The sequence below is a fragment of the Desmodus rotundus genome, chromosome 11 (genome assembly GCF_022682495.2).
Source record: "Desmodus rotundus isolate HL8 chromosome 11, HLdesRot8A.1, whole genome shotgun sequence".
Lineage (NCBI taxonomy): Eukaryota > Metazoa > Chordata > Mammalia > Chiroptera > Phyllostomidae > Desmodus > Desmodus rotundus.
The window spans coordinates 60207572-60232836 of record NC_071397.1 but is presented as its reverse complement, the minus strand read 5'-3'; the positions used below and the strand labels follow the sequence as shown (position 1 = coordinate 60232836).

At 44.8% G+C, this 25265-nt stretch overlaps 1 protein-coding gene and 1 pseudogene across 1 annotated transcript in view; one reads left to right on the top strand and one right to left on the bottom strand.

Annotated features, from left to right (window-relative positions):
* The window catches only part of PDSS2 (decaprenyl diphosphate synthase subunit 2), a 241908-nt gene extending 238509 nt beyond the window's left edge, over nucleotides 1-3399 (top strand). Inside the window, exon 8 of the mRNA XM_024551782.4 lies at nucleotides 2550-3399. Coding sequence (XP_024407550.2) covers nucleotides 2550-2708 — 159 coding nt within the window. The 3' untranslated portion in view covers nucleotides 2709-3399. The remainder of the gene's footprint in view (nucleotides 1-2549) is intronic.
* Nucleotides 3400-8952: 5553 nt separating this feature from the next.
* Nucleotides 8953-21738, bottom strand: LOC112297219 (large ribosomal subunit protein eL13 pseudogene; annotated as a pseudogene).
* Between the last annotated feature and the right edge of the window lie 3527 nt (nucleotides 21739-25265).

Sequence of the window (25265 nt, the reverse complement as noted above, 5' to 3'; positions counted from 1 at the left end):
CTGTGTTCCCTGGACCCTGCACTCTGCTCATCTTTGTGTCGTTGCTCAAGCTATCTCTCTCCTTGTAATTCCCTGCGGACCCTCGACCCCTGCTATCAACATTCTCAACACATGCCTCAAAGCCTACTTCCTCTGTAAGGCCTTCGTGACTCTCATTCTAATTACACTTGATCCCTCACTTTTCCAATTACTTGTAGTCCTACATGTGTACTTTGGTTTTGCTGCTTCCACAATATACCCTTCATTAGTACCTGATCCATAAAACAGAGAAGGATCAGTGTACTCTTTACACATACTAGTTGCTCAGTTAATATTTGCGGATTGAAATCTAGCCATACAGATATCCACATGCCTGCAAGTACAAACCTAGAAGTCTAAAATAATGTTTTTGGCCTGTCTAAATTAGATTTGGAGTAATTAAAGATACTCCAAAGATGAAAATATGGGGCATAATTTTAAGCATCTTTAAGGCTGGTCTGATTCAAGTCCAGCTGGTTGTACATCAAGCTGAAATAGACTTGATCTTGGAAGATGGAGAGGCTGTCTTGGCAGTGGCTAAGGGCCTGAGGAGTGAGGAGAATAAAGCTGCTCCGAACAGCCGTAGTGTTTTAGCACCACCGAGCACTCTGCTGTCCACGGAGTCCTCCCAACAGCCCCGCGAGGGACTGATGGTGTTTCCATTTAGAACTCAGGGCAGCTTCACAGCTTCCCTAAGATTCCAAAGCTAGAATGGGAGTTTGAATCCGGCTGCCTCTGAGAAGCAGCACCATTTTAGTGTCTTCATGACGTGTGATTGGCAAGAGACCAATGAACCCTACCTAGGCTGCAAGAGTCCCAGAGTCCACATGCAGGGCGGAAGTGTCCGTGGAGGGCTGAGAGCCTGGTGGCGCATGGTGCTGAGTGCTGTTGGACCGGGTGTTAGAGAAACCTGGCTTCTGATCTCAGCTTTGCCACTATCTTCCTATGATCTTGGGTGAGCCACCGAGCTTCTCTGGACCTCTGTTCTGTCATCCCTTCTAATCAGAGGAACAAAACAGGTTATATCTTTTATTCTTTTATATTTCATGGATTATACAGTAGCTTCAAGTCTAATGAAGAGATAAATGGTGAATGGAGAGTTCAAATCCAACACTGTATAATAATGCTGTACTGCAGACACGCAGAGGGGGCTGCAGTCGTGCCTAGGCACAGTGGCACCTAGCCCCTAAGGGCTGTCATCCTAGCCGAGTGCATTGCACCCAAGTGGAATTTGGGGAGCCTGATGGCGGAGGTGAAGGCAGAGTCGGGAGAGACGAGAGCTGCAAGTCATCTCCCCAAGTACGTGAGGAAAAGGGAGACAGATGGAGTCCGGGGACGCAGAACTGGCAGTGGGGAAGACTCCCCAGGAGGTGATTGCAAAAGTAACCCAGGTGAGGGATGAGGAGAGCCTGAGCTATGGTGGTGGCGATGGGGATAAATTTGGGAGCTTTAAAGGAGATAGAATGGCTAGGACCTAGTGACTCTATCAGTCAGGATGGCCACAGACACCCTCACAATCTCTGTGGCTTCGAACAGTAAAGATGGGTTTCTTGCCCACACTACATGTCCCGAGCAGGGCGGAGAGGCACTGTGGTGGCTCGTCGGGCCCCTCAGGGACCCCGGCTGAGGAGTGGCTCCAGTGTGGCTGGTCGATGTGCCAGAGGGAAAGCTCACATGGACAGTTACATGCTGTAGCCTGGAAGTGGAGTCCATCATTCACGTGGACTAGAACTTGTCACTTGGCCCCACCCAACCTCTAGGGGGCCAGAAAGTGCAGTCATGGGCAATCAACACTGGTACTGCCGTGGGGCCTGACTGCATCTGAGGGGCGAAGGAGGACCCCCAGGTTCTGATGTCGAGAGTTCGGCAGACACGTGAGGTAGGCACTGAGGGAGAGAAGATGGCATCAGGACCAAATGATTACAAATCTTTTTCAGCCTGAAAGCGTAACCATTTTATTGGAAATCAGCTCCGTTTGTTGGCAAGAGTTTACCTTATTCTTTAGAAAAGGCGTTTTAAATTCATTCTTCCCAGTCAAATTGTCTTTTAGTTTTAAAAATGTAGTATTTTTTTAAATGTAGTGTCTTTCTTGAATTTTCTTATGGACTATTGTGTCAACATACAATGTAGAAAAAACCAGTTATTAACTAGAATGCTAACGAAGCCTTCCTCACGTAATAATATCAGACTGCTGATTTCAAAATGCCGGAGATGTAACCGCCCTCCACCTCCCTTACCGCCATCCCCCAGCGGGGCACATTTCAAGACGAGGGGAGTGGGAGTCGGGAGGAGGTGTCATTAGGCTGATTGGAGCCTGTTGTGCTTCTCCGAGCGCAGGCCCGGAGCAGCCTTAGGGAATGAACGTTAGTGCCTCCGGGCCACTGGCCGAGGATGTCCTCTTTACCTCGAAAGAACGTGGCAGAAACGAGGGATCCATATTGGTTGTCCCTTCTTTGTTTTTCACCTCCCCTCCCCAGTGTAACTGTGGTACCTTAAAAACTGACTTTTATTGTGCATTTGTTTCTTAACAGTTGCGGGAAACAATCAAAGCTGGCAAAGGTGTGGCTTCAGCTATTGACCTGTGTCGTTACCATGGAAACAAGGCCCTGGAGGCCCTGGAGAGCTTTCCTCCCTCGGAGGCCAGATCTGCTTTAGAAAACATTGTGTTTGCTGTGACCAGATTTTCGTGACACCAAATTAAAGAGACACTATTGTTCATTAGCTGGAAAAAACCGAGGAATGAACTGACCTGGAGAGCTTTTATAATGAAATATATAAATCTGTTAATGACTTTAAAAACACATTTTTTTCTTCCTTTTATCACGTTACTAAATGAATACTGCCTTCTTTTTGGAACTGCTACAAACAAAATAGAAGGAAAAAGGTCAAGCAGTTTTCACTTGTCACGCCAGAAGCGCACTTGAAGCTGCAGTAGCAGAAATAATTAATGAGATTCGCTCCTGTGACCTCAGCAAATGGACAGGAAATAAGTCCCTATTGATTGGACTGAGCCAGGGATGGCGCCAGAGCGGTGGCCTGTGGTTTTCCTTCTAGAGAGGACAGGGCGAGCTGGAAGCGGCAGGTGTCAGGAGAAACGCTGCGGATGCCAGCCAGGGAGCACTGTCAAATCAAAAACGAGTGGTCCATTTGTCACAACAGAGGGTAGTTCCGTGATTAGGAAAAAAAAATACGCTTTGTCTTCTTGCAACTGTGTCTCTGTATTTGTAGATACCGTATGCGTACACTTTGTATTTCATGGTTTTTGTAAGGTTTGGGGGGAGGGGGTTGCTGGAAGAATGCCAAATATTTGAATTAAGAAATTAAAATGTTATCAAATGTCAAATTGGTTGTTGTCTTAAAGGCAAATTTTCTTTTCAAGCGTTTCCAAGGACAAAACTTTTTTTAAAAGCTGAACAAGATCATTTTTTCAACTAAAATACATTTATTTGTGCGACTTTGGTGTAAAGAATACCTTTAATTTCTACAAGTTTCACATATATAATTGTTATCCCGGAGAATTCTTTGGCGATACTGTTTTTTAAACCTCAGAATATCAATTTTTGGTCTTCAACCACAGACAGCGGTTACAAAAGGAACACAGGCAGCCTCGCAGGCCTGCAGGCAGACGCCGCCCCGGGCGGTGCGGGGAGACGCTTCTGCGGTTTGCATGCACGTAACATGAGAGTGCCGCGGACAAGAAGGCTGAGTTTACATAAATGATCCGGATCGAGACTTAGCTACCTTTCTTCCTCCAGTGGTGTAATTACAGCCCTATCTGGAGACAGCGAACACAGCAAACAGATTTTATTACCTTGTTCACTCAAACACTAAGTGAGGTTATTTTAGTTAAATTCCTCCCCGCCCCAAAAGTTACAAAACCATTTTATCAGGCCCAGCATGAGGCATGCAATGAAGAGAAATCGGAAGCTACAGAGATTGGTGCATTGTATTATGAAATATTTTTAAGCATGCTGGAAATATTCTAATCATGCAGTGTATGCTACTGCAACTTGAAGGCCTATAGATTTAGCAGAAGAGAACCTTCTTCTGTTTGAAACGTCGTTTCTCACAGAAATTGGCTTAATTAGTAACTGTGGTTAGCGGCTGTAGATCAGAGTAGGTTTTAATCATTAACTTCCACAAGGAGGAGTCGTGTGTGTGTGTGTGTGTGTGTGTGTGTGTGTGTGTGTACATACGGGGAGTTGTTAGCTGGTGGCCAGGAAGCGCAAGACACAAAGCCGGATCCTGGGGCTCTTCTGATTCTGGTTCAGTAGCTGGTTTGCTGTGTTGCCTTAAGCAAGTCACTTCCTTCGGATCCTCAATTTCCTCATCTGTAAAATAAGGTTAAGTGACAATGTATGAATTCCCTTCCAGCTTTGTCTCATTTTCTAGAAGTTCACCACTTCTGACTGTCTAGATAATAAAGATGCTGCGTGAGATTCAAGGACAAGGGAAGGTGAAACCCAAAGAGAGGCTCTTAGGAATGCACAGAACTTAGTGGCAAACTTCTTGCTAAGCTGCCTCACAGGTGGCCGGAAGTATTCTCCGCCCACCTCCGTGCGACATGCAGCCCTGGACTCCTGTTTCTTTTCTTTTCTTTTTTTTACAACTCATCTGGCATTTTAAAAAATTTTTATCGTATTTTTTTCATTATTATTTAGTCCTTTATACCTCCCTTCCCTGCAAAATCACCACACAGTTGTCCATGTCCACGAGTCCTTTTTCCTCCTGTTTCAACACCCACCAACACAGAGCTCTGCTCTTCCCACAGGGGCACCTTGCCTGTCTTTTCAGGTCTGTCGTAGCAGAGGTCCCGCTTCCTCAGCACCTTGGCCTGCATTTGTTAAACCTAACACAATGGTTAATTCACTCAGGGGTGTCCATCCTTTTGGCGTCTCTGGGCCACACTGGAAGAGTCTTGGGCCAGACATTAAATACACTGCGGCACGTAATCACACACACAAAAATCTCACAAGGTTTTAAGTAAACTCACGATTTTGTGTTGGGCTGCAGTCACAGCCATCCCGGGCTACTTTAGAGTCTAAAGTATTATGTTAAATACTGATAGCCTTTCTCCTTGCCCCTTCTTTAGGGATATTTATTCATTAACTCAAATTATTGTCATTTCAGACAATCTCTAGGGAGAAATTGGGGGCACCAAGGCATGCTCGATCACATTTCTCCGCTGCCTGCGTACACCCAGGGAATTGGTAGTTACTGGCCTTAGAATGCCTCCTCCTTCACCCGCTCTCTGTCGCTGCCCCCATCTCCTGTTTCTTACTGGACGGAGACTTCGGTCACTAACATTATCATGCCTCATTCCATCTGGTCCCCCTAAACTTGAAAGCTGGCTCCTCCAAACCTCACTCAGTTCAGGTCCCTGAACTCACCTGCACTCGACTCCCCGTCAGTTAAGTATAGTTAGCGAGGGCTCCGCGTTAAGGGCCTTCGCTATTCCATCTTGTTTGAATCCCATCACCACTCTGGGGGTAAATAAAAAGTATTTCCCTATTTACAGAGAGGACCACCTCTGACCCACTGGCTCGCCCTCACGCCCCACCTCTCCGCCTGAGAGTCTTTCCAGAGAGTACCCCTTTCTCTCCCTTACTTCTCTTTCCAAATAAGACTTTTTTCTCCTTTCCATAAATCTTGAGCCTGTGGCCTCCCATCTCCTTGAATCCTCGGTGTTTGCTCTGCTGCCCCTGAGTGTGCTCAGTTCTCCCTGTCCCTAAAATAAAACTCCTTTGCCCAATTCATCCTTCCACCTCCACTTTTTCCTCCCAGCTTCACCAGCACTCCTTCTTACGTCCACTGACTCCTTAATCCTGGCAATGGGTCCTTCACTACAGGTCCCCACCATCTAGACCAGTGGCAGCACTACACGCTCCAAGAACACTTGTTGGACAAATTAGGTGTCTCTCGCTGCACAGATAGAGGCCCGACCGTGAAGTCCGCGAGACACAGCCCTGAAGGCCCACTCCCCACAGCATTTCACGCAGCTGACAGAAACTCCCCCCTTGGCTCCTGCAGCCCACGGTGGTTCTGATTCTTCCCCTCTTCTCTGACTCCCCGTCCTTTGTGTCTGACACTGTCCTTCCCACTCCCACCCGTAGAGACCATCTTTTCTCAACACTTAACTTCTATTTCCTTAGGAACTCCAACACAGTTTTGTGCCCCACTCAGTCCTCATATTTTAAATTCCCCAACTTAGAAAAACTTTTTTGGAATAAAAATATCAGTTAGATATTGATGAGATAGTGAGCTATTTGCCTTTCGGGGTTAGTTACTGTACTTTGAAAGAAGGTAAGGATTACACTTATCATTAAACTGTTTTGTAAGTTTTACTTGATGAAAACACTAAATTCTTTTCACGGTGTTCTTGCTCATATAATGTGGTTATCTTAGTCATGTATAAAAATAAATTACCAGTGACCTATTTGCCTGGACCAGGTCTCATTCCCCAGTATTCAAGACTTTATCCTTTTTCTTTTCTTCTTACTGAATTTACTGGGGGTGACACTGGTGGACAAAATTACACAGGTTTCAGGGGCACAGTTCCACAACACATCCTCTGTACCCCGTACTGTGTGTTCACCGCCCCAAGTCACGTCTCCGTCCATCACTGTTTACCCCCGCATGCCCTCCTCGCCTCCCCCCGCCTTGGCGATCAGCACGCTGTTGTCTGTGTCCAGCAGTTCCTCTCTTTTTCTTTTTTGCCCAATCCCTCCACCACCCCCTACCCAGTCCCCCTCTTCTTTCATCTAATCTGTGTTATTGCTACGCCCAGGATGTGGATGACACCTACATATTTGGGGTAAAAGACATTGAACTTGGTGACCAGAAGGTAATCTGAATAACCCGTGATTATGTGATCTCCTTTCAAAACCTGACAAGCTGCTACAGCATAGATCTCTCTGGACAAGCGGGTTTGGAGAAATTGGGTTTAATCAACAAAATTGCAGCTAAATGATACTTTTTCTTTTTTTAAAAAAGACTCTAGCTAACCAGCAGGCCCATCACTGATAAGGAAGACCTCGCTTTTCAGAAAACCCTTTTTGATCTCCTTCCTAGAGTTCTTAGTTGCAAGAAGGTCCTTTTCTGCCTCTTCATTTGTCGTCCCACTGAAACCCTGTTGTTGAGATTGCCTTTCTGACCAATAGAAGCTCCAGGATTTATCTTTAGCCTCCGTAATGACTGCCTCTCAATCTAGAGAAGGCAAAGCACAGAAGGGCAGAGATGGGTTGGGTTGGTTTTCTAATCCATTTAACTGTGAGGACAGGATTGTCATTCCATTATTATTAATAGTTTCCATTATTGTTAATCATGTTTTAGTAATAATAAAGCTATTTACACTTTCTTTAAAAACACAAAGCAATCTAACAAGATAATCATTTACCTCTGTCTCTTTTCCTACTTTCAGTCCTGATCCCTTCTCAAATTAATTGTTTTATTCTTTCAGAATGGGTGCTGTCTATGAAGGAGATAACATACTTCTGAAGGTGATTGAGAAAGAGATGTCACCCAGGGAGAGTCAAGAGGGGTCGGAACTGATAGTGGGGTCCACCCCTCCCTTTAGCTCACCCCACCTGCCCTTGGAGTTCTGTTATGTTAGGTGTTAGGCTGCTCTTAGTGAAGGATGTCCTACCTAAGTATCTATTTCTTTTCTCCCACAGAAAGAGAAAGTTTCTCAGGCTTTTATTCTCATTCTCTCTCTCTCTCTCTGAGACGCTGACTCCATCCCCACAGAACGACATCAGCTTTCTCTCCAGTCAGTCTGCTGGTTTCTAAGACTAACTGTTTGTCCTGTGAGCAAATAGAGTGGGCTCACCACTGCAAGGGCTGTTGGACTTGCTTACACTTCACCTTTTAAACATATTGAAGTCGATAACCACTTCAAAGAAATTTTGAAGAATAGGAAAAATCAGTCATTCACAGTCTTACCGCGCTAGCGTACTCAGTATCAGCATTTCATTTCTAATTCTTCTGGCCTTTCTGCCATGCACCATTTTTACACGGTTGTAATTATAGTATAAATTCATCTTTGGTCCTGCTGCTTTCCCATAACACATCACAAACATTTTCCATGGCGCTGTAGTCTTCATAACCATTATTAATAAGTAGCTTAAATTCTAAGCAAAACATCTGAATTTTTGTTCCTGGTTGGTTTCTCTGTTGTAAGTGGGTCTTTGGTAAATACTTTGTAAGTCAAGCCCCCAACCTACTATGAAGAAAGTCTTTGACTTGGGAAAATAGTGCCCCTGCAGGTTCACAGCAGCAGATTGAAACTATGGAACAAATTCCCTTAAAATTCTTCAGCTTAAATGGTTAATCCTCTCAGTTCTCATTCCTGCAAGATGAGCTCAGGATGGACTCACACCTCTACACATTTTCCTTTTGCCTCGCCAGCCACACTTCAGTTTGATGACTTCATTCTTTCCACCGAAATTCACAGTCTCCTAGGACAGGAAAGGGGCTTTACTCAATTGTCACAGCTCCTGCTTTTGGCCAAGACCACGGGACACCATTTTTAAGAGAAGAGAAGCCATCTTGCTTCTTCAAAGACTGGGGAGGGAATCCCAAGAGTTTGTTTGAAGGAAAACAAAATAATCTGTATATGACTAAAATCTTTTTTGCTGTAACAGTATGAGCTTTGTTGTTTTGTTATTGTCTTGTTTTATTCGGGTCTTTTTTTAAGCTTTCAAATGAACTAGAAAACAACATGAAGCTCGGAGAGTTAAGCTACACTTGCGGCCTTTCCTTCCTTAAATCGGTCGCTGTAACTTTCCTGTTTGCATTACTTCTCACTTTCCAGGCATTTTAATGATGCCCCCGCCTGCCCTCCCTCCTTGTGTTATGAATTGCACAGCAACTTAAACCTACTTGTTTACTTGGGATACTATCAATCTTTTTTTATCATAGGTTGCCAATAGTGCGTTATTTTTTCTTTTCAACATCCTGTTCTGCAGCTCCCTTGGCTCTTTTTGCCTGGATGCCAACAAGCTGGGCATTGACGTGGCAAAGGTCCTCACGTTCTTCTCGTCCTCTTTGCTCACCCTGGCTTTCTCCTTCTTGTAGACGTTCCCCATGGGCATGACAGGCCCTGTCAATTGGCTGGCTGGCCGCTTGAGTTCTTCAGCAGAGTTGTCTCCCTTCCTGAGGGCTCGTCTGGAAGCCCTGGAGGGCTTCCTGGGGAAGAGGGTGAGCTTGGAGTGGCACTCCTTTGGCCACAGCACGTGGGCCTGTAGGGACTCACTGGTCTCTGTCCATCTCCTCAGATCCATCCAGATCCCAGCGGTCCGGGCCACCTTTTTGTGGATGCCAGCCACCCTTGGCTTCTCCAAGCTGCAGCCACTGCCCTGCCAGCTAGCATTTGGTGTGGTACCTGCAGGGGGGCATCTCACTATGGGACCAATGGGTCCAGAGGCAGGGCGCAGGTCGAGGGGCACACCTTGGCTTACCAGGCCTTGCACCTGCAGCCTTCCACACAGGCTGAACAAACCACAGGACGACACGTGGCTGCCAGTCCTTGTGGAAGTGCAGCTTTAGGGCCATGCCATCTCAGCTGGGTGCCACGGCTGCTCCCTGCGGGCCCAACTTCTCCGAAGGAGAACGGCCACCGGTGATCAATTTATTTGGAGCTTCCTGACTGCTGCCTAGGCATACAATTCTATACCTTGCTTCTCCTTCCTTTTGCTCCTTCTTTCCTTCCTTCTTTTGTTTGAAGAATTAAAATTGCTTAAATTGCCCCCCCTTTTTTAAAGCAGCTTTAGCAAAGTATAATTCACATACCGTAAAATTCACCAAATTTTAGCGTAAAGTTCAATGATTCTTAGCAAATTCACAAAGCTGTGCAGGCCTCACCACAATTCCGTTTGAAACATCCCATCTGCCTGTTCGTACTCAGCCCCTAGTCCCACCCTCAGCCCTAGGCAGTTACTAATCCGCTCTCCACGTTGTCAGTCTTCCTGCTCTGGACCTTTAGCATAAATGGAAGTCTACAATAGTTAGCCTTTTGCATCTTGTTTCTATCACTCAGCATGTTTTTGAGGTTTATCCATATTGTAGCATTAATCATTATTTCATTCCTTTTTATTGCTAAATAGTATTTCATTGTAGGGATATAGCACCACAATTACCTATCCATTTAGTAGTCGATTGGCATTTGGGCTGTTTCTACTTTTTACCTATTAGGAATAATGCTGCTATTGAATATTCAAGTACAAGTCTTTTTTTTAAGATTTTATTTATTTATTTCTAGGGAGAGGGTTAGGGAGGGAGAAAGAGAGGCAGAGAAACATCAATGTGTGGTTGCCTCTCACACGCACCTACTGGGGACCCGGCCTGCAACCCAGGCATGTGCCCTGAGTGGGAATTGAACCGGCGGCCCTTTGGTTTGGAGGCTGGCACTCAATCCACTGAGCACACCAGCCAGGGCTCAAGAACAAGTCTGTTTGTGGACATATGTTTTCAGTTGTCTTGAGGAGATCCCCAGGAGTAAATTGCTTAGTCATATGGTAAATTTATGGTTAACTTTTTAGAAATTGCCAAACTGTCCTCCAGAGTAGCTGTATCATTTTACATATCCACCAGCATCGCACGTGGGTTCCAATTTCTTCACATCCTTGCCTACCCTTTGTAGTCTCTTTTTTATTATACCTATTTTAGTAGGAATGAGATAGTATCTCATTGTGATTTTTATTTGTGTTTCCCTAATGACTAATGATGCTGAGCATCTTCTCATGAACATATTAACCATTTATATATCTTCTTTGGTAAAATGTCTGTTGAAACTTTTAGCCTATTTCTTAATTAGATTATTTGTCTTATTGCATTGTAATCATTATTTATATATTCTGGATACAAGTCCTTCATCAGATATACATCAACTATTTGCATATAGTTACATATACATCAGATATATGCAATTATTTGCTCCCAGTCTATTGCTTAACTTCATTTTCATAATGGTGTTTTGAAATGCAATGTCTTGCCCTGGCTGGTGTGGCTCCGTGGAGTGAGCGTCAACCTGCAAACCAAAGGGTCATTGGTTCAATTCCCAGTCAGGGCACATGCCTGGGTTGCAGGCCAGGTCCCTAGTAGCGGGTGCGCAAGAAGCAAACACACATTGATGTTTCTCTCCCTTCCTTTCTCCCTCCCTTCCCCTCTCTAAAAAATTAATAAGTAAAATATTTTTTAATGCAGTCTTTCATTTTGATGAGGTCCAATTTAATCGATTTTTTTTCTCTTATAGATCATGCTTTTTGTGTCCTATCTAAGGAATCTTTGCCTAAAAGTCACAGAAATTTTTCCTAAGGTGCTTTTCTAAATAACACAGTTTTAGCTCGGATATTTAGGTCTGTGATCTACTTTGAGTTATTTTTTTCTGTACGTTGTGAGATAAAGGTTTGAATCAGGGTTTCTCATTCTCAGCCCTGTTGACACATTGGGCTTTATGGTTCGTTGTGGCGGGGTCCTCCTGGCACGTTGCTGGATGGGTAGCAGCGTATCTAGCCTCAACCCGCCCAACGCCGCAGCACCTCTGCCCGCAGCTGCAGCGGTCAGCCTCACATCCAGGCGTCATCCGATGTTCCCTGGGATGTCAAATCACCCCCACTGAAAACTGCTGGGCTAAATTAATATTTTTTATACTTGAATAGCCAATTTTTCTAGAACCATTTGTTGAAAAGACTATTGTTTCCCCCCTTAGAATTGCCTTGGCAACTTTTTAGAGTATCAGTTGACCATAAATATAAAGGTTTGTTCCTGGACCCACAAGTCTGTCTCATCAATCTCTATGACTCCCCTTGTGCCTGTACCACACTGTTTTGATTGGTATAGCCTTATATTGTTTTAACTTTGGAAACTAAGTCCTCCAACTTAATTCTTTTTGCTTTCATTAAACTTTTATTTTGAGATAATTGTGAATTCACAAGTAGTTGTAAGAAATAACACAGAGAGACCCATGTGCCTTTACGGTCCCCCAGCGGGCACGCCTTGTGAAACTAGAGCGCAGCCACCGACCGCCAGCACACGGGTGTGGGTACCGCCTGTCAGTCTTACCCAGATTCCCCACTTGTGCTCGTAGTTCTTCTTTTTCAAAATTGTTTTTAAAAATTGCTTTGGCGACTCTGGGTCCTTTGCATTTCCTTAAAAATTTTGGATCAGCTTGTCAAATTCTGCAAAAGAGTCTGCTGGAATTTAGACAGGGATGCACTGAATGTATAGATCAAGTTTTGGATAATTGCCCTCTTAACATTAATCTTCCAATTCACGAAACATGATTTTCTTTTTTTTTTAATCGTGGTACTATGTATATAGCAAAACACATGCCATTTGAGTCCTTTACAGTTCGGGGACATTAATTGCATTCACACTGTTGAACAACCATCACCACTATTTCCACAACTTTCCCATCACCCCAAAGAAAAACTATGCTCTTTTAACAGCAATACTGGAATTGCCAACCTACTACTTACTGTATGGTCTTCTGTGGCCCCCGAAGCCTATCTCAGAACCGTAATTTAGTACTAACCTCTGCATCCCAGGGAAACTGGCACTTGTCTTTGGAGGAATATAGAGTAGTAGTCCCCCCACCCCTGATCCACTGGGGTTACTGCGTGACTGCCAGGGCGTGCTTGAAACTGAAGAGAGCATCAAACCCTGTTTACACTATTCTTCCCTATGCACACCTTCTCGCTTAAAGGGAGAGCTTCACATCTTCTCTTTGGCGTGTCTGAATTACCAGCATCACTATTACACTTCGGGGCCATTATTGAGTAAAATGAAGGTTACGTGATCACAAACACTGCGATGCTGTGACAGGCAGTCTGTGACCTCAATGGCGACGTGACTAAAGGGAGGGTCCCATGTGCGGCGTGGCTGCACTGGACAACGGGGTGACTCACATCCCAGGCGAGAGGGAGTGAGAGTTCACCTCGCTACTCAGAACGGCACACAATTTAAAACATGAATTGCTTATTTTCTGAATTTTCCATTTACTATTTTTGTCCACAAATAATTGAAATTGCTAAATGCAAAACCACAAATGTGGGGGGACAGTTATAGACAGTCCTTTTTAAGAAACTGGGCTTTAGGGTCCTCAAATCACAGCTCTGCCATTGGCAAACAGGTTACTTAACTTCTCTAAATCTTATGTTATTGTGCACAAATTTAAACACTTTTATTTCTATCGCTCTCCGAGGTGTGGGCCTCAGACTCCCACAGGCACTCAGCGCCTGCCAGGTGCTGTGGGAGCTACAGAACGAACGTGCGCTTTGACTGTAAACGTTTTTTCCCCACAAAGTTAAAGTTAGGCAGTTTAACTACAAATGATATTTTAACTTGTTATGGCATACCAAGGACATATATTGTGGAATCTTACATTTGTAAGATTTGCATGTAATATAAAATGTAAGTCTTGAAATAAATTTAGAGGTTGTATTTGGGTGCTTTGTGCTAATCCTCCTTTCCTTCCATACCCACCCCCATTCCGCTTAAAAGTATTTTACCCTCTAGTTGCACCCCCAGCCCTAACAAACATTCACTCATCATTGACAGCCCTTTTCCCCACAGAACCTCAGAATCCTCCTCAACACAGCCCTGCAGGCAGCCCTAATAAGATATGAGAGCTATCACAGGAGCCGAAGTCGATTTGCTGTCTCTGTTCAGCTAGTTTACAGTTATTTGCTTTAGGCTTTATTTTACCATTTTCGGGTATTTAAAATAAAATCAATGGCCCTGAAAATCAAGGTGACTATTTGTTTCTGGCTTTCCAAATATTTTGCTCTTCTTTCAGATTATTTTACTTTATCTGCTTTACATATAAATTATCGCAATAAAGATACTGAAAGGCACCGACGGCATGCTCACTTTAGAAGCGGCAGTATGTGTCAGGCATCCAGGTTTGCCCGGCCACAGGTGCAAACGCTCCATGCACCTTCGTCCGCCTGACAGCTATCAACAGAAGTCAAATGCCTGTCAGGATGAAGAAATCCTTTATAAATGTCTTCCCGTGCATCATTATGATCTAGTTCCTATTCAAGACAGATTAAATGTGGTTTTGGTCCCCATTTAAGAAAGGTTTAAATTTTATCTCCTCAGTTATAATACTTGGATTTGTTTGGGATTTTTTTTTTAAGATTCTCATCTCTGTATAAAGACACATATGTAGGATGGACAAGGGCAAGTAATAGAGAGAGCAAGTCTCTTTTTGATTAAACATCCATGCTTTTCTTTCCAATATCCTACCTACCAAGTCTTTATGATCACTGGCTGGCATGACAGATTACCTTAATTTGTATCTAGCTGTTGCTAAGCTATCGCCATGGTATCAGGGCACTCAGGCAAATATAGACGCCTGAAAACAAATGCGTAGGAAGGAAATTTGTCCCCAGCCCCCGCCCCTCGGCTCGCACCTGGACGAGCGGTTCGGCAGTGAAGTTCTGCGTCCTGGCTGCTCTTCAGCCATAACAACACCAAACAACAAACCCAAACCTTTGAAAACCAAGTCATTACAGCCCATAGAATACAATGGTGTCTGTAAATGTTAGATCTGTCGCTTGCTTACCAAAGTCATCAGCAGTCTGTATGCCTACACCTTGTAATGACTAAAGCAGACCACACGGTAACCTTTAAGGAGTGTTTGCCCTCTAGCAAGAAAAAGCACCAGCAAAAATACTGCCCTCTCAATTATAGTCTTTACGGTCACACACTCAAAATGAATGGCCTATTGTTGTTCTGTCTCAATAAATTTTTTCAGATAGTTTTTACATTTTCAAATTCTAAGAGGAGTTCAGTAGAATACGCTAGTGTGAGCCTCACCTTCAAGAGCGGCGTGAGCGTGAACCACACTCTGAGCCACTCCCTTTGCCTTTGCACACTCGGACAGGCAGAGACTGTTTCATCCGAAGGGAGCAGCTCCATTTTCTTAAAAGTGCCCGTCAACACTGTCAGGCATGTCTGTAGACTGGACATATCACTTGTTTAGCTAAACAGCAGCGTAAGTGGCTATTTTGAGAAAGCTTTACCACAAACCTTTGTCTGTGACTGGGCTCTACGCGAGGCTGTGATTGGGAAATAACCTCCTTCCTCCTCGGCTAGTTCTAGTGAGAGCTGGCTTTCCACCTTAAACGTCATGTGTGAACACTTCTCCCGTTCTTAGCATGTGCCCATCAAACACCTCTCCGCCTGCAGTGTGTTGGCCCTACTATTTATAACCTAGTTAACAGTGCCAGCCGGAGTCAGTGAAAGGTGTGTGTTCATACGCAAATTCTCAGCAGTGATGTTTACAATTGCATATAGTTGCTTGCTCTGTTATGTTCAACCACAGCACTGTAAGATTCAGTACAGGAAAGAGAAAATGGTGCTGATATTACATTCTTATATTGCTTAAAGATTTTTATAGGATTAATTAGAAAAAGAAATTAAAGCGTGCAAGAGGAAAGTGGCCCCAGCTTACAGTGGACACTTCCACATAATGGCCCTTGGACGACGAACGGCAGCTGCTGAGAGGAGGAAATTCACTGTGTGGCACAGGCTCTTCCTAGGTTGTCTTCAGATTTGCGTTTTCCCAAGCAGTCCTCAGAGCGTCGTCTTTGTTTTACTAGACTGTGATTCCCATGACTTGAAAGCCCCGACAGAGACAGAAGTAAACACAAACAGGACAAATCCATGCTTTCTTTTCACTGACAGTTATTCAGCGTTACTATGTGCCAAGCACTGTCTTGGGTACAAAGATGACCAGAGACTGAGGTGATCTGTGACTTCCCCAATATATTGCGGGCTTCTCAGGATCACATTAGTTTTGAAAGTAGTGGGATATGACAAATAGAACAGACAAATATGGGTTCAAATCCCAGCTTCCCCACTGAGCGTGATATAAGGCAAACTGCCCACATTTCTTCTGGCTCTTCTGTAGAAGTGGAGACAGTCGTGCTTACTAGTGAAGTGGCTGCTGAGTGACTGAAAGCATCTGTCACTGCACCTGTCCCAGGGGTTGCCGGGTCCGGCCGCAGCAGGGTCCAGGGGTTCCTGAAAGGTGGGTGAGGCGTCGGCGATGGGAGACAGACGACAACACGCCTCAGAGGACGGGGAAGCTCTGTTCCGTTATTGCAAGTACGAGCAGGTTTTTATATTTTCATTTTAGGCAGCGATTTGCAGTTAAGCGAAGCAGAAAAATTTACTCAGACAATTAAAAAAGAGCTGTATGTACAGAGTTTGAATGTCTTATTGTTTAAAGTTCTCAGAATTATGGGGCATAAGGATACGCTAGATTGAGTAGAGGTTATAGGAAATTTATTATAAGGCCTTTGTGATGTCTAACTTAGCTATCTATCTTTTCTGTCTTAAATGTTTTTCTATGTACTATGGCTCTGACTCCCTGGTAATTGTTTCTCTGTGCTTAGTTTGTAATAGCTAACCAGCTTCTCTTATTTCTTTGCCTGTCTAATTCTAATTGCTATATTTTTCTATTCAAGGTAAAGGAGGGGCTGTTCTCCACCAACTTTTAGACATTCAGGGGCTATTTCATTAGAGGGGATAATTTCTTACTCAGGTTTATAAACACATTGTTTAAACAATTTGGGCATGATTCAGTAGTCTGGGGAGAACTAGTTGTCCCTTCAGAAGTTCCCTCAAGGTTCGAGCCTCTTTCTCCTTATGGCCTGTTCTCATGGGAATCAAGGTTCAAAGTAAGACCATGAATAACATCAACAAGGAAGTTACTAAGATCAATCCCAGGAAAATTACCTCCCCTCTTTGTATGCCACGTTCTCCTCCAGGAAGATGGATTCCTTGAATTCCTTCTTTCCACGTCCGGGTCTTGTCAGATGACATGGTAGGAAGAGGACGTGGCAAGGGGTTGACATTCAGTAAACGTTAAATAAGTTTTTGTGATGATGACGCAAACAAGTAGAGTACTAGTAAAGGAACAATGGGTTACCAACTCTAATTAGTAGGTCTACAGACTTCTCTTAGCATATAGGACAATAGAAGGTGAGAAAGGGTCCAGGGAGGGGAGGATCTGAGCCCACCCAGGGATGTGTATGAGGAGGGCAAAGAACAAGTGCAAAGCTTGCCATTGGGAAAGTTATAGGGTTGGGAGGGAGCAGTATTTGCAGTGTGGCTTGTGAGCCACCTGCATCAAAATCAGGGGCTTGCAGTACAGTCAGGGTTTATCCATACCTGCTAAGCCAGAATCTCGGAAAGTGAGGTCCAGGAATCAACATTTCTCATACGCTGCCAAGAAGTTCTCACACATACTCCAGTTTTAGACCCACTGGGGTAAAGGACGGATTTCTAGAGTATGGACATCTGATCTTGGTGCTGTGCAACAGACAGAACATGAGCTTTGGGGTAATAGATTCCAGGCAGATTGGAATGCTTACCATTTACACCAGAAGAAAAATCTGCCCAACAGAAAGCAGAAAGAGGAAAAGAAGAATGTGTAGTCAGTGAAAAATACAGAGTAAAATGGCAGAAATAAGTACATAATGCATTATGATAAATATAAATTAATTAAATTCACCAATTAAAAGTAGAGTCTCAGGTTGAATTAAAGAACAAGATCCAGCAATAAGCTGTCTAAAAGAAAACCTTAAAACAGAGAAAGGTTGAAAATAAAAGATGGGAAAAATATATAAACCAAAAGAAAAATGGGAAAGAGACGTCAGATAAAAAACCCTCAAGACAGATAACCAGTCTCTCTCTCTCTCTCTCTCTCTCTCTCTCTCTGTCTTTCTGTCTCTCTGTCTCTCTCTCTCTCTGTCTCTCTTTGTACTCTGTCTGTCTCTCTCTCTGTCTCTCTGTCTCCATCTCTCCCTCTCTTCCCGCTACCCCCCTAAGCTCCAAGGACCCTTCTTTTGCTGTAACTTGTTTTCTAAGCCCATATATTTTACAGCTCACCTTCTCTCCCCCCATGACTTTCTAAATAAACTTTCTCTTATAATTGGAGTCTTGGCTCTGATTTCTTCTCTTAGCCACAACTCAAGAACTGAGGTTGCTGAACCAAGGTTCACACCCGGTGCCTTCCCCATAACATCTCTACATCCAGAGAAGGGAGGAGCACGGAGAAGTGCTGTTACCTGAGTCAGCCAGGGGTTGGACATGACCCACAGGGACTGGGATTAATACACCTGTTCCAAGGATGACTTCAGCTTGGAGCTGGGGATCCATGAGAACTGCCTGGATATTCGAGGTACACTTCTGGAAATCAAAAGCTAGAAAAAAACAAATTGGGAAGTCAGGTCAGGATTTCAAGCATCCCCAAAAACTTTGGCTTGAAAGGAAATCCCAAACAGCCAGTGCTGGCAAGAATGCGAAGAGACGGGAACCTCTGTGCACTGTTGGGGGTGGAAACGGCGCGGGTGGGGCAACCAGTGCAGAGCTTCCTCAAAGAGCTGAAAAACAGAACGACCCTGTCATGACTACAGAAGAAATACGCAACTTGAATGCAGACAGGAAGAAAGACATTGACATTGTTGTCACCGATTCAAATGGAGACCACAGCCAAGACACCAGGAAAAGGCAGAGACCCAGAAGGGCAGCAATGGAAGAATTAGGAAAAATCTCCAAGAGCAAAGCTGTGTCGTTAGAGACCAAGGTCTCTACGATCATCCACGTCCTGGCATTTGCAGTCCCTGAGCCCGGATGCAAAAGTTGGAGAGAGAAGAAGGCTGATAGGAAAATACCGGTTCATCTGAAACGAGGTGTCGGAGGGGAAATCCACAGGTGCCGGCACTGCCCGAGAGACAAGTGGGTGTGAGAGCAGACTGAGCCTGAAACGTGGGTGGAGGCAAAGACGACGCGACTGACGCTGTCCCATTTCAGGCCCAGCACGGGAGGGCAGGGCTCCGTGGGACAGACAGCAACGCGGGGAAAAATAAAAGGCAGCAGGAAAAGGGGAACACAAAAGATCAGACGGACTGACTCCACAAAAGAAACCACAGACAGGAGTCCTGGGAGCCGAGCGGGGCTGCTGAGCACAGGACATTGTGGATGCCCCTCAGTCAGAGGGCTGCCAGGACTCAGAGCCAACTCAGTCCCACCTACGGGTGTATACCAAAAAATAAAATTAAGTTAAAAATAATTTAAAATGTGAAGCAAGGACTCAGGAAAATACTTGTGCACACGGGTTCAAACAGTGTTATCACGACAGCTCAGGTCCATCGGCAGGTCTGGCACCGGCTGCGGCGTGGCCGCGCCTCGAGGGCATTGTATTGGGTGCAGCGGGCCAGACACAGTGGGATGTGGTTCTGCCTGTGGCTGGTCCCTGGCAGGGTCAGAGCCGAGCAGTGAGGTGCAGGCTGGCCGTGCTGAGGGCTGGGGGAGTGAGGGGAAAGTTAGTTTTGGGGATGCCATTTAAAAAACTGATGGAGAGAAGAGGAACAATGGAGACTAGGTTGACTTACATTACAAGGAGCCCTAATGGGTCCTCGATAAATTAAATATGGAACTCCATATGACCCAGCAATTCCACTCCTGAGTTGTCTACCCAAGAGAAATGAAAGCATACATCCACACGAAAACTTGTGCACAGATGTCCACAGCAGCGCTGTTCACAGAGGCCAAAAGGAGGAGACAACCCGAACGTGCGCCAGCTGAGGAGTGCACAGTAAAAAGTGGCCCTTACGTGCGGCGGAGCATCGCTCAGCCCTGAAAAGGAGCGAAGCGCGGGCACACGCTGCAACGAGGACGGATTTTGAAAACATTGTGCTGAGTGAAAGAAGCCAGACACAAAAAGTCACACAGTGTACAATTCCTTCACGTAAAATGTCCAGAACAGGCAAATCCATAGAGATAAGAAGCATATTAGTTGTTATCAGGCGCTGGCAGCGAGGATAGGAGTGAGTGCTTGGTGGTACCAGGTTGCTTTTTGGAATAATGAGAATGTTCTGGAACTTGAAGGTGGTGATGATTGCACAGTACTGTGGGTGTACTGGATGGCCCTGAATTGTGCACTTCGAAGTGGTTAAAATGGTGAAAGAAAGAAGGAAAGAAATGTGAAGAATCTTAATATCTGACAATATAGAACATAAGGCAAAAAAAGGAGACAAAGAAAGGTGTTACATGCTGATAAAGGAAACAATAGAACAAGAAGATATAACCATCAAAAACATGTATGCACCTAACAATACAGACTCAAAATATACAAGGTAACAACTGAAAAAATTGCAGGGAGAAATTAACAGATCAAGTTACGGTTAAAAGATTTTAACCACATTGTTCAGAAATTGATAGGTCAAGGAGACATAAATGCACATGTTGAAGTTTGAATAATATAATTAATGAGCTCCCATTATGAGGTATATATAAAATTTAGCACCCAAGGAATAGTTTAGTAATAACTGTTAGATTGAACTATGTGAAAATATCAATAGTTGACCATTTTTAACCTATAAAAATGTAAGTTTTATGTTATGCAACCTATATATCAAGGTTGTTGAAGGTATTAAATGAACTATTTATATAAACAAATACCACAATGTCTAATTTAATTTCCTTTGTTCTTTCCTGAGAAAGCACTTGCTTCTACTGCTTTTCATAAATTAATACAATGAAACTCTACTGTAACTGGATAAAAATTCAGTCATGTAAAATGTAAGGTCACAATTTTTTGTAAGATTAACAACAAAATGACCAGTGTGGGTCTGTGAAGCTAGCTGCTGAGGAATTCTGGGAGTCCAGCTGCCCTGGCTAAATTCATGCCGGACTCAGTTGTGATTTGGTGCCACCTGCTGGCAGTGGTTGGCTCCAATTTAAATATTCTTGGGGACAATTTTGAGTTTAGAGGCAGCAGGATAGCATCAAGAGATTCTAGAAACATCCCAGATAGTTGGTCAGTTTCAGAAGTTTGGCTGGGAGAATAAAGAGGACCAGAGAGACTCACCCTTCAGCTCTTCTCTCTCTGAAGCAAGTTCGCATCTCTATGGCCTTGGCCTCCACACCAAGACCCCCAGCCCCACCCCAACCCCCACCCCCTCCCTGTTCTCAAATAGGGACTAGACAGACAATGGGAGTCCGTTGCCAATTCTGCATTATATCTAAAATTATGTTTTTGATGAGTGCATTACCATGGGATGTTACTGTGCTTATCAAGGACCCCGTGAATGCTTACAACATAGTAGCACTATATTTTTTATTTTAAAGCCTTCGATTAAAGTGTTTCTGGTTGGCTATAAAAGAAACCTTTATTAGGTTGAGGCTAATTGAAATTCAAGCAGGGGAAAAAAAAAAGAAAACATGCAAAGGTGCAAAATTCCACCCAGGGAATATTAACCCTATTGCATGAATACCATGAAATTTTAAATTTACAGTTGCCTTTGTGGATGACTTCTTGTTACCCAGCAAGCTCAGAAAGTTTTGATTTGGTTGTTTCTTTGTTAAATTGCTTGGTTTGTGGGGGCAGCTTTTCCTTCCTTGTATAAACATGTGAGCCTGCTGCAGTGTACTAAGCATGCCCCCACAAACATAAAATGGGCTTTTGGGGAGCGGCATGAAGGTGCAAGGCTGTAGAGGCGCGGTGCTTGGTTGTTGGTGATATTCTGTTTCCGGCCCCATCCCTCTTGCTGGCATCCTACCGATTCTGAGTTCTGGTGGAGTCTCTGACTTGGAGTCAGAGGTGGGCAGTTTGAGAGACCAACGCTGCTGTGAGCAGCAGAGCTGGCGGTTTGCCGTCAAGCTCTTCGTGGCTCGTAGCTGCCAAAGGTTACATTTGTCCTCCATGGAACTGTCAAGCACCACGCGGAGTGTTGGGGAAGACACGAGGCACAGGCCAGAGAAGGCCTTAATCTGTCCACCACCTATCACACTGACCTCACCTCTCCCTTCTGCCCGCCCTCTAACTTCAAGGCTCTCTGTTTTTAACTCAGAAGGGCTATGTATAGTTTTCCAATATTGGCCTCCAGTTTTCTGCCTCAGCTTCTGCGTACAGCTTTTCACACATCCAATGCCCCACACCCAGTCCTCGTGGGTCAGAATCCGGCTCAGCCTGCCTGCGGCTCCCAGGACAGCTCCCTCCAACACGCACCTTCCTGATCCCTGATGGCTCCTTACTTACCCCAACTCTGGTGCAGCCTTCTGCTTTATATTATAGTTTCTAGGGTTCACGATTGATTCTTAGGGTAGACTGGAAGCTCTGTGAGGACTGGGACCTTCCTTATCCATTCCTTTATTCCCCAAACAATCAGAGCTCTGCAGTCATAAGCGTTCAATAAATATTTGTTCAAGTTTGAAAGCCTTTGTCACATTAGAGCTGGTCAGGCCACCTTCCAAAGTGGGCTCACCTTCTTCTGCCAACTGCACGGGTGCACAGCCCTCTAGTTCGGTGCCAAACGGCCTCCCCCACCTCTCTCTACAATGATGTGAGCCGAATTCTGTCTCTGTAAAAGTTCCCCGGAAATGTAGACATTGGGAAACACTTTCATTCACTCCAGCCTACACGAGAGATCCCTTCGCCACTGAAATAACTTTCTTACCCAGTCAAGGCTGAATAAATGCAGTTTCCACAAGCACAAAGTTTACTTACCAAATGCTAGGATTGCAACAAGCAACTCGGGAAGAATTTGCATGGCTAAAGAAGCTGTACCTTTTACGTGTCTTAATTTTTTAACATTGAAATGTCGTTAAATCATTGGATGTCAACTTGGATGTAATATGTTCTATTATACATGTCACTTGAAATGCAGTATGTCCAGAAAGAAAATCCAGGAAACAGAAAGTGTATGAGTCTTAGAGGATCACAACATTAGTACCATGTCTGTCCCTAAACTTGTGAGTTTCTTTCTGCCACCATACCTGGGCCGCTTATTTCTGCTGATGCTAATACTTTACTTTAAAAAAAATGTTTTAATGTTATTAGAGAAAAGTCACCCCAAACCTCTCTGATTTCTAATGTAAAATATTCAGAGGGGAGAAGCAGATAACGTGGATTACCAGGTTCCTCTGTCCCCTTTCCCGCAAACTCACGTGCTCGGGTTCTGAAGGGCAATTATTCGTCTTTGCTCCATGCTGATTATATAGGTCGGGAGGGTAATAAGGTTGTTTATTTGAAGGATTTTCATCTGGTGCATTTCTAATTTTCATTCTATCTCTGTGTGTCTCCGTTTCTTGCCCCACTCCTGACCACTCCAATCAGCATCAGTGAACCCAGCATCTCTCTCCCACCACCAAAGAAAATGATGAAACAAAGGTAATTTGAGTCTGAACTCTCTGGTCCCGAATTTATCATCTTCGTAGAACACAAGGGTTCTATTGCTTTAGTCCTTTCAACCAGTAATGGCTCGGTAATAATGTTAGTCCTTTAAACCAATGGCGGTTGAGCAATAACTAGTATCATGTGTTTACTATTAATTCTGTATAATCCTTCAAGGTATTGCATATTTTTTCAAAAACCTTACTGAATTCAGAAATTACCCATGGCAGAATCAAGAAAACAGGGTACTACACTAATAAATGTAAATGCTATGTCATAATATATTATTAAGAAGACGCTGTGTTAGATACACATATTTTACGGTGAAAAATGGAACCTTTGATTAGCTGGCTGAATTGGAAATTCCTTCCTAAAAGATTTTCCTAGTGCTTCCTAGAATCCACAGCATAAAGAAATTCTGAAACTGTTCTATAAATAACCTCAGATCAAATACGTTTAGTAAGTAAGTGTGGCAAGATAAAAGTTTTGAGATACTAATCTATACTATTTTCTTCTGGTATTTCTCCCTTCCCTTCCCTGCCTCCAGGCAGATGTTCCCATTGGGATTCGTTGTCTTGGTGAAAGGGATGAGATGGATCGGAAAGCTGATATCACCCTCAAGCTCTTATTTCTAAAAAACGGAAGCCCCAGCAGGGAGCAGACTTGAGCCAGGGGCAGAAGCAGGAGGACCCTGGACAGGGCAGGGGACCAGCAGCTGCTGGGTGGGCTCTCCAGCAACCTGGCGGGAGGTGGGCCTGCTCCCACAGCAGGTGTAACTGTGGGCTTCAACCATAAACCAGAGGCCTGTGCGCTACACCTGACTGTGTCTGACCATACACATTTCAGTCCTTCAGCATTAAAAACCTAGGCAATGTCACAGAAAAATCCTAGTTGCGGCTTTTCTTGGATAACCGGCAGGTTTGGCCGTACTGGGTTCTGTCTGCACAGCACGCAAAGCGGAAGGAAGGAACACTCTGGTCTGCCCAAGTCCCCGAGGCCGGCTCTGCCCCTGCCCCGAGGCCGGGGGCGAGCGGCCACTCATCATGACACTTGCCCTGCTGTGTTCCAGATGACTGGGGGTGTTTCTCTACCCAAGATTCTTTCCTTCCTGGGAAACAGAAGGTAGACTGGAGTTGGCTCGTGTTGAAAGAAGCAGGGGACCTAGTGCCTTTCTTTGCAGAAGCGAAGAATGTTATGTGTTTAATAGGCGCACCACCTGCTTCACTCTGACCTCTCCTCTCCTGCTCCCTGTAGGCATTTGTCTCATGTACCCTGTTCTAGGCAGCCTTGCCAAGAGACGCCCCTGTCCCTGGTTGGGCATGACCGAGCCGCTGCCTGTGGGGCATGGGGAGCAGAGTAGAACCTGTGTGGGCAGACGCCTGGAGGGCAGAGGCCCCAGCAGCCCATGGGGGCTGGGGGGAGCGAGTACTCCACAAGGAAGGGACTCATAATAGGAAGTAAATGGTTAAAAAACAGACCCTCCATACTCATAGATGCATGAACTGAGATTTGCATGTCCTGCCTGTGCCTTCTCGTGAGCTGGGTTACATAGCTCAGGGTGCTTGTGGCACCAATGTGCACCGGTGAGCGAGGCGACCAGAGCTTGTCCTGGAGAGAGGCGGCAGGACACCCGCTTCTGCTCTTTGGGGGAGGGGTGAGGAGGGTGAGCACTAGAGTGGCATGGTGGCATCTTTGTCCTTTCTGGGTGGAGTCGGACTTGAAGGTGGTGGTGTCTGCATGTCTCCCAGACAGCGGCTGCAGGCTGGTCGCGTGAGCCTTTGTGCTTTTGCTGCTAAACTAGAAATGTGTGTTTCAAAACCGTAACTGTTATGGGCCTGGGCTAGTTATCCCAACAGTTTGCTCACCTCCTTTATAACCAATAAAAAATAACAGCTATCCTTTATTGAACTAATCTCATGCCAGCTACTGTACCAGTGCTAACTACCTCATTTGTAACCAGCCCCGTAGGGTGCGGCTGCCCCATGCTGTGAAGAAGGAAATGGAAGCTAAAAGCTTGAACAGCTTCCTAAAATCTCCTGCTTAATCCAGGCTGGAGCCT